This window comes from Heteronotia binoei, chromosome 19, assembly GCF_032191835.1.
Source record: "Heteronotia binoei isolate CCM8104 ecotype False Entrance Well chromosome 19, APGP_CSIRO_Hbin_v1, whole genome shotgun sequence".
Taxonomy (NCBI): Eukaryota; Metazoa; Chordata; class Lepidosauria; order Squamata; family Gekkonidae; genus Heteronotia; species Heteronotia binoei.
The window spans coordinates 41522419-41531973 of record NC_083241.1 but is presented as its reverse complement, the minus strand read 5'-3'; the positions used below and the strand labels follow the sequence as shown (position 1 = coordinate 41531973).

The window sequence follows — 9555 nt, the reverse complement described above, 5'->3', positions numbered from 1 at the left end:
GCAGTTAAGAGTGTCGGACTAGTTCTCTGAGAGACCCACGTTCAAAACCACGCTTCTATCATGGAAACTCGCTGGGTGACCTCAGGCTGGTTGTACTCTTTCAGCCTAACCTACCTAACCTGGGGGGGGGGGGACGGTGGCTCAGTGGTAGAGCATCTGCTTGGTCCCAGGTTCAATCCCCGGCATCTCCAACTAAAAAAAAAAAAAGGGTCCAGGCAAATAGGTGTGAAAAACCTCAGTTTGAGACCCTGGAGAGCGGCTGCCAGTCTGAGTAGACAATACTGACTTTGATGGACCCAGGGGGATCTGATTCAGTAGAAGGCAGCTTCATATGTTCATATATACCTCACAGGGTGGTTGTGAGGACAGAACGGACAACAATGTAAGCTGCTCATTTTTTGGAGATCCAGAAGCTGTGAGGGCAATTGTAGGGAGCTGTGGATTAAAAGGAGTCTGTGCAGCAACTGGTGGGAAACTGATCGCTTGAGCCTGTATAAATCTTTCGTGAGCACGCACACTTCTTCAGATGAGGAATTCCTCATCTGAAGTGTGCATGCACGTGAAAGCTTCCATTCTGAATAAAAGTTTGTTGGTCTTAAAGGTGATACTTGACTCCTGCTTTGTTCTTCAGATCAACACAGCTGCCCAGCTGGATCTATCTACATGGGCTGACTTTGATCAATTTTTTTCTGTTTCCCCACTCTATTGTGTCTGACATAGAGAGCGCTGACTCTCCAAACTTCTACTCTGAAACTCTTGCTGGCCTCTTCAGGTGCGACTGGAGTCAAACCTAACCGTTTCTGAACACGTAAGTCAGTGGAAAGTTACTAAAGGAAGTTGGCAAAAAACACCATCGACGACAACAGAAACTTATTTACTGATCTTGTAGGTACCACAGAAGAAACTTGCGTGCTTAAATTAAAAAAAACAACCACATTTTATTAAAATTGTACAAAAATATAATTCTTCAATTATAAATAAAATCTGTCCGGGATGCGGGGCTTTTCACGCCGCTAAAAGATGCATCAGCGGGACCTCGCTTTCCCCCAGCACCTGGTCCCGCTTCATGCTGCAGCCCCTGTTCACCACTTTCATCCGGACCGAAAGAGCGTCCAGGTCATCTTCGGAGACCCCGACGAAGAAAAAGTCCTCGTTGAAGATGGGGTTGCGGCTCCTCTTGATGACGGGGCTCCTCTGTTTCTGGAGCTTCCCGGGCATGAGGGCGAAGGTGACGCAGCAGTTGATGCTCTTGGCCTCCCTCGAGGCCTCGTACAGCCCCTCCACGCTGATCAGGCGGATCCGGAGCCGGCGGTTTTCCGAGCAGTACTCCGAGGACAGCCGGAGCTGCCCTCCCTTGTCCATGGAGACGGTGCTCTCCCACCCCAGCCTCTCCCGGCCGCAGGGAATGTCCAGGGGGAAGATGGGCAGAGGGGAGAGGCTGTAGGACCGGGAGGTCAAGGGGTCGAGCAGGCTCTCCGAAGACCGCCGGGTGGCGTTGGGGCTGTTGTCCATGGAGCTGCCCTCGTCAGTCGACAAGGAGCCTGCCCGGGCCATCCCCGTCCGGCCCCTTCCCCTCAAGGCCTTGCTCAGCAGCCCGTCCTGGCTGCGGGTCTTGAAGAGGGTACCAGCCCGGGGAGGGGATCGGCCGAGGAGCGGGGAGCTGAAGGGGGAGGACTCGGTGGAGGAGGCCGTGTCGCTGTCCCAGGTTCCCTGCCGGCCAAGGAGCAGGCACCGGTGGCCAGCTATGGTGATGGGGCTGGAGACCAGTTCTTTGCCACTGTAGCTGCTGGCTCGGGAGCGAGGTAAGGGGATGGCCAGGGCCTCGCTGTGGAAGATGGACTCCTTCCGGCGGGTGTGGGGGCTCTCCAGGAGGGTGCAGAAGCCGTAGGAGGTCTGGGCTTTGGGGAAGTGTGGGAGAGACAAGGCGGCCTGGGAGCGGGGGTCCGAGTTTGTGCTCTCCTCCTCCTCCAGGTCCAGGATCTCCTCCACACTCTCCACTTGGATGAGGTGCGGCGAGAAGAGGCCGGAGCCCCCCTCAGCAGCAGAGGCCGCTTGCAAGGTGGGCTCAGTGAGGCAGCGGTGGGGCTGGAAGGTCGGGCTGGGGCTTTTCGGGGCAGGGGGAGCCGCCAGTCTCGGGGGGATGCAGAAGGCCGGGATCTTGTCTGGGGTCAAGATGTTGGGGAAGGCCAGTTTGTTTTTGTCAGCCGTGGGCTGGCTGGAAGGTAAGCCCAGAAACGAGGGGTTCAAAGGGCCGCTGCTCCCGGGGGAAGCCCGGACCTTCTCCAAGAACCACATCGAGGCAGGTTTCTTGTAGTCCCACTGAAGAGCTGAGAGAAGGCAGAGAGGCCTGTGAGGAGAGAGAGAAGGAAGTCCCGTGAACACAGGAACTGCAGCAGAGAAAGTCTGCAGGGTTAACAAACAGGCGCCAGTCAAGATAAGGATGCCTTCGCCAGGGAAAACACCACACCAAGCCCTGCTCTCTCCATTTCCCCCCGCCCACAGCCACCCTCATGGGTAGATCAAGGCTACAGTTCTTCTCTAAGGACCTGGGGACGGGCTGCGGCTCAGTGGCAGAGCCTCTGCTTGGCATGCAGAAGGTCCCAGGTTCAATCCCCGGCATCCCCAGGTTAAAAGGACCAGGCAGGAGGTGATGGGAAAGACCTCAGCCTGAGACCTTGGAGAGCCAGTCTGAGCAGACAAAACTGACTTTGATGGACCAAGGAGCTGAGTCAGTAGAAAGCAGCTTCATGCATTTCCACGCATGTTCACATTTTGAATACTGCCTTACACTGAAAACTTAACACAGAAAATCAACTCAGCAAGGAAAGAGAGAGGATAGAGGCTTTGTCCCTGCTATGCTACTTTTGGCAAGGGGCCATGGTTCAGTGGTAAAGCATCTATTCAGCATGCAGAAGGTCCCAGGTTCGATCCCCGGCATCTCCAGTTGCCAGGTCCAGGCAATAAGTGACGTGAAAGACCTAACCTTGAGACCCTGGAGAACCACTGCTGGTCTCTTAAATATCAACCAAGGGTCGGATTCAGTAGAAGGCAGCTTCATGTGGAGGAGCCACAGCTCAGTGACAGAGCATCTGCTTGGCATGCAGAAGGTCCCAGGTTCAATCCCCGGCATCTGCAGCTGAAAGGACCAGGCAGTAGGGATGTGGATCTTAGCCTGAGACCCTGGCTTAGCAGTAAAACAGCGGCTTGGCATGCAGAAGGTCCCAGGTTCAATCCCCAGCATCACCAGTGAAAAGGACCAGGCAGGAGGTGATGGGAAAGACCTCAGCCTGAGACCCTGGAGAGCCACTGCTGGTCTACAATACTGCTCTTGATGGGGGAGAGAGTGTGGCTCAGTGGCAGAGCCTCTGCTTGGCATGCAGAAGGTCCCAGGTTCAATCCCTGACATCTCCAGTTAGAAGGACCAGGCAGGAGGTGATGGGAAAGACCTCTGCCTGAGACCCTGGAGAGCCACTGCTGGTCTATAATACTGCACTTGATGGGGAGAGAGTGTGGCTCAGTGGCAGAGCCTCTGCTTGGCATGCAGAAGGTCCCAGGTTCGATCCCTAGCATCTCCAGTTAAAAGGACCAGGCAGGAGGTGATGGGAAAGAGAGCGGCTGCTCGTCTGAGAAGACAATGCTGACGTTTAATGGACTCAGGGTCTGATTCTGCATCAGGCAGCTTCAGATAACCTACTCAACAGTTAGTCCCCTCCAACCCCCTTGGATTTGCTTCCAAGGAAACCCACCGCAAGTTCAAGTTGCAGCAAGTCCTGGAATACCCGGATGGGAGCAGAGATTCTTTCTAACCGTGGGGGGCGGGGGGACTGCAGACCCCTACAGCAGAACCCCAAAGAACCTCTCCCTCCCTCCCAAGGCAGCATAAGAGAAAGCTTGAGAATCAGAAAAGACGTTTGTATCTTCACTGTCCCCTGAGAGTCTGAAGCGCTTCAGCGGGAGCTTGCAATGGCCACAACAACCCTGCCAGGTCGGCCAGTCTTAGCCCCTCGGGTGCCGGGAGAAAGGGGCTGAAGAAGGCAAAAGGGAGCCAGAGCCTTACCGGGTCAATTCGCCGGAGAGCCGCTCCTGTCACCTACAGGGAGCATCAGCCGGCTGATTCCTGCTTTTTGCTTCTGTGGATCGCCCGCAGCTTCTGCCCGCACAGAGGCCGGGCGGCCCTTTTATTGGCGCGCCTCGCCGCGCCCCAGCCAATCGCAGGCCCGCTCCGGAAGCCGCTCGCCGTCTATTGGCTCAGAGCCCCCCTCCTCCTCGCCCGGGGCTGGCGACGCTGCTGCCGCGCGCTCTGCAAGGCTGTGCCCAAAGGCGGTCCTCCTGTGCGTAAAGGCGCAAACACTGCTCCGGCGGTGGGCGCCTGCGAGAGGCTCCCAGCGGGTGCCTTGGGGCTGGGGTGCAAAGGCGGCGGGCCTACCAGGTGCTCCCCACCCCGGGCTGCCCCAGAGTCCTGCAGCTAGCCTCCCGGGGCTGGACCCAGGCTGCTAGAGCGCTTTGGCTCTCCGGCTGTGCGCTGCAGTTCTTCGGGAGGGAACGTCTCGTCCCGTTCCTTTCCCGGCTGCGTGACGCCCACGGCCCGTCTGGAGCACGCCTGGTAGGGCGCAGCTAGCTACGGAGGTTGTGCTTGACGCAGATCTGTAACTCAGAGGAGCGACAGGCAGCCTCTGGGCTCTGCAATGAGGGGCAGGGGCTGCGTTCAGGCCGGAATTCCAGGCACAAGAACGGGAGGGGGGGCTAGCCCGAGAGCCGGAGGTTGCCCCCATCGCTGAATTTACTACTGCTGCGAGAGGCGCGCCCCCCTGTGGCCGCCCGCTGCCTCTGCTCCTTTTCAACCGTGATGGAAGATTTAGAGAGGGGAAGGCGCTCTGTAGCCCGGTTTTTCGACCCAAGGCCGCCTCTCCAAGCGGCACCCGCCTCTGAGCATGCGCAGAGCACCCTGCGGTCAGCACCGAGCCAGCGAAGCTGGTTTCCACGTCTTTCCAAGCAAAGGAGCCCCAGCAACGGCTCCGTCAGTTCCAAAAAACGCCACATCTTTGGTAGGAAGCTAGAAGGCAGCGGCTGCAGGGCCTTACCTGCAAAAATGGGACAGCCCCTCCGAGAGAGGAAAACAGGCTAAGGATGCGGGAGGTGGGCATCACTACCACCTAACCCTAGGGAAGCCAACTCCAGGTTGGAGGGTGGGATTGGAGGAGGATACCTCAGCAGGGTCTAATGCTGCAGAGTCCACCCTCCAGATGAGTCATTTTCTCCAGTAAAACTAAGCTCTTTAGTCTGGAGATCAGCTGGGATTCCGGGAGATCTCCAGGCAACACCTGGAGGTTGGCATATCTACCTGATCCCGATGCCCTATCCAGGCTTAATGTTTTCTACTGGCCTCCCCCAGAAGCCTCTTCTTCAAACACTCTTTCTATCCCAGAAACTTAGGGTCGTACCCATCCTTTTCTCTTCCCCTGATTTCCTCACAACACCCCTACCAGGAAGGTTCAGCTGACACAGGGGCCATCTGAAGGACACTTAATGAGATGCAGGGCTGAGCAGGGATCTGAACCCAGCACTCCCAAAAACACCCCCCAAAAGGAATTCATTCAGGTCAGTCTAGAGAATCCACTTCTGGGGGGGAAGGATTCATTTAGATAGATCTAGAGAATCCACTTCAGGGGAAAAAGAAATTCATTCAGGCCAGTCTAGAGAATCCACTTATGGGGGGGAGGAATTCATTCAGGTCAGTCTAGAGAATCTACTTCTGCAAGGAAGGATTCATTCAGATAGGTCTAGAGAATCCACTTCTGGGGAAAAGGAAATTCATTCAGGCCAGGCCAGAGAATCCACTTATGGGAGAAAAGGAATTCATGATTCAGACCAGTCTAGAGAATCCGCTTCTGGGGAAAAAATTAATTTATTCAGGCCAGTCTATAGAATCCACTTCTGATGACGCCAACACACCTGCAGACTGTAGAGAGCTTCAAATGGTCAGGTGGACGGGTGGGTCTGGCAGGCTCGCAGCCTTCCTCCCAACTGAAAAACCAACATGGTTGTGCTAATCCAGACTCAATCATCCCTTTTCTGACCAGGGAGTAATTTTATCTGCCTGCCTTTAGGAGCCAGGTGAATGTCAGGGGCTGGTGGGGTCAGAGAGATTATTTTCTCCATTAGAGCGCACACACACACACACACTTGAACACCGCTTGCCAATTAACGTGATACTCCAGAGTTTGTGGCACATGCTGGGTTTGCTAATGCAGAATTTCTGCCTCCTTCATCTGCCAGGCTATTCTACTGTTTGGGAGGTTCCCCCCTCGTCGTAGTCTCTGCAGTGCCCCCCCCCAACTCACAACTCAGGAATTAGATGGGGGGGAGGTCCCTGTGTTGATCTGAAGCAGCAGAGCATAGTGTTGGTCCAGACCAGCACTTTGAAGACAACAAATGTTTTATTCGGGTCTAAGCTTTTGTGTGCATGCACATTTATTTGGATTAAGTGTGCGCTCACACAAAAGGTTTTACCCAGGATGGAAAAAAAAGCTTGTTGGTCTTAAACAGGGTTTTTATTTGTAGCAGGAACTCCTTTGCATATTAGGCCGCACCCCCTTGATCTAGCCAATCCTCCAAGAGTTTACAGTAGGCCCTGTAAGAAGAGCCCCGTATGCTCCTGGAGGATTGGCTACATCAGGGGGTGTGTCCTAATATGCAAAGGAGTTACTGCTACAAAAAAGCCCTGGTCTTAAAGGTGTCTGACTGGACTCACATTTTAACTTAGGAATTGTTTTAACTGCAAAAGAAGGGACGTCAAAAGGACGCTGCAAGACCCAGCTCTCATCCTTGGGGTCTTCTAAACAGAATACAGACCGTTGGGAACCCAGACAAAGAGTTTGGGGGAACCAAGAAGTTTGCGCGATGTTGTGGTGCTCTCAAGGTGGTTCCTAATTAAATGCAATTCACAGCATTTGCATCTTAATTTTCTGGTGCTTTTAGATATTTTTTAATCCTCTAACAACCCACCTGGCTTCTTTTTCAATCCCCTATCTCCCCCCCAAACACACACACACACTAGGCGTCAAGGGAGGAAACAGCTTTTCCAGGAATTAATTCATCGATCTCCTGCGCCGCCTACCGACCACTCGCTTAAAAAAACCCAGAAGCGAATTCTCCGCCCCGCTGCCTAAAGTCACAATCCCCAACTCTCTCGCCTGGCTCTCACTGGAGAGCCAGTTTGGTGTAGTGGTTAAGTGTGTGGACTCTTATCTGGGAGAACCGGGTTTGATTCCCCACTCCTCCACTTGCAGCTGCTGGAATGGCCTTAGGTCAGCCATAGCTCTGGCAGGGGTTGTCCTTGAAAGGGCAGCTGCTGTGAGAGCCCTTCCAGCCCCACCCACCTCACAGGGTGTCTGTTATGGGGGAGGAAGGGAAAGGAGATTGTGAGCTGCTTTGAGACTCTTCGGAGTGGAGGGCGGCATATAAATCCAATATCTTCATCTACCTCACAGGGTGTCTGTTGTGGGGGAGGAAGGGAAAGGAGATTGTGAGCTGCTTTGAGACTCTTCGGAGTGGAGGGCGGCATATAAATCCAATATCTTCATCTACCTCACAGGGTGTCTGTTGTGGAGGAGGAAGGGAAAGGAGATTGTGAGCTGCTTTGAGACTCTTCGGAGTGGAGGGCAGGATATAAATCCAATATCTTCTTCTTCTTCACTGAACTGGGGCCAGACAGACTGTCCCAGCCTTCACCTTCCTCGCAGGGTTGTTGTGAAGGGCAAAGAGGAAGATGGGAAAGCCCCGTTTGCCACCCTAAACTCTCAGGAGGCAGTATCAGGTAACAGTGTATTACCCGAATAAAGGGAATTCAAGGTGAAAGTATCAGAGGGATTTCGAAGCAGGGCTTGCAGAGAGACCAGAAATTGGGTTGGCCTGGCTGCTTTTCTGCAAAGAAGCAAGATGCATCTCAGCCTCTCCAGCCAAACCACTACATGGAACCTCCACATTCAGAGGCAGTCAACCTCAGAATCCCTGTGGCTGGAGGCAGCACCAGGAAAAGACATTGGCCTCTTTGCCCTGTTGTGGGCCCTCCAGAGAAACTGCTTGGCCACTGTGTGAGGCAGGAGGCTGGACTAGATGGACCCTCACTGGTCTGACCCAGCAGGGCTCTTCTGATGTTCTTATGAAGGCCTCAGCCTCTCTGCCCTGTTGTTGGCTGTCTAGAGGAACTGGTTGGCCCCTGTGTGAGACAGAAGGCTGGACTAGATGGTCCCTCATTGGTCTGACCCAGCAGGGCTCTTCTGAGGTTCTTATGAAGGCCTCAGCCTCTCTGCCCTGTTGCTGGCCCTTCAGAGGAACTGGCTGGCCACTGTGTGAGACAGGAGGCTGAACTAGATGGACCCTCACTGGTCTGTTCCAGCAGGGCTCTTCTGCTGTTCTTCTCAGGGGAAGGCCTCAGCCTCTCTGCCCTGTTGTTGGCCCTCCAGAGGAACTGGCTGGCCCCTGTGTGAGACAGAAGGCTGGACTAGATGGTCCCTCATTGGTCTGATCCAGCAGGGCTCTTCTGATGTTCTTATGAAGGCCTCAGCCTCTCTGCCCTGTGGTTGGCTGTCTAGAGGAACTGGTTGGCCCCTGTGTGAGATGAGAGGCTGGACTAGATGGCCCCTCATTGGTCTGATCCAGCAGGGCTCTTCTGAGGTTCTTCTCAGGAGAAGTCCTTGGCCTCTATGCCCTCTTGTTGGCCCTCCAGAGGCCACTGTGTGAAACAGGAGGCTGGACTGGATGGACCCTCACTGGTCTGATCCAGCAGGGCTCTTCTTTTAGGTTCAGTATCCCTCCCCGGCTGTCTAATTAGTGCCCCACTAAAGGAGGCAGAGAGGGGGACAGACTCGCCTTTCCGCTGTGCTCTGGAGATCACAGAATGTCTGGACAAGAGCGAGGAGTTCCAGCCGAGATCCTGCTGAGCCGACCCCTGGGAAAGACAGGGAGGTCTGTGCTGCTCCAGTCACATCTAGCCTTGGACAAAAGCTCCCTGTACAGAGCTGAGAGTACCATGCTCTTGCCCCCGACATGCCAAGCAGGGAGAGAGAGCACGGAGTTATTGATATGTCTGAAATGTGCTGGAATGGCTTAGCCCAGAGCCGGGCTTTGCCGTCTGCCCACCTAAAGAGAGGAAGAAGCAGACAGAGCAAACCCTCAAGGAACAAAGTCAACAACTGGGAAGAGGAAGAAGAAAAAGAAGAAGAAATTGGATTTATATCCCGCCCTTCACCTTGAATCTCAGAGCGGCTCACAATCTCCTTTCCCATCCCCCCACAACAGGCACCATGATGTAGGTGGGGCTGAGAGAGCTCTGACAGCAGCTGCCCTTTCAAGGACAACTCTTATGAGAGCTATGGATGACCCAAGGCCATTCCAGCAGCTGCAAGTGGAGGAGTGAGAAATCACAGGGTGTTTGTTGTGAGGGAGGAAGATAAAGGAGATTGTGAGCTGCTCTGAGACTCTGAGATTCAGAGTCGAGGGCAGGGTATAAATCCAATATCATCATCTTCTTCATCTTCATTGTCTTTTTCATCT

At 54.3% G+C, this 9555-nt stretch overlaps 1 protein-coding gene across 1 annotated transcript; it reads right to left on the bottom strand.

Moving 5' to 3' along the window:
- Window positions 1-1004: 1004 nt before the first annotated feature.
- Window positions 1005-2295, bottom strand: LOC132587681 (C2 calcium-dependent domain-containing protein 4C-like). Its single transcript, XM_060259998.1, has one exon. It carries the CDS (start codon window positions 2293-2295, stop codon window positions 1006-1008), a length of 1290 nt encoding a protein of 429 aa, XP_060115981.1. The 3' UTR covers window position 1005.
- Window positions 2296-9555: the final 7260 nt, after the last annotated feature.

Excerpts from the sequence above, each read along its gene's own strand:
- LOC132587681 (XM_060259998.1), bottom strand. The coding sequence starts at position 2,295 with ATGTGGTTCTTGGAGAAGGTCCGGGCTTCCCCCGGGAGCAGCGGCCCT.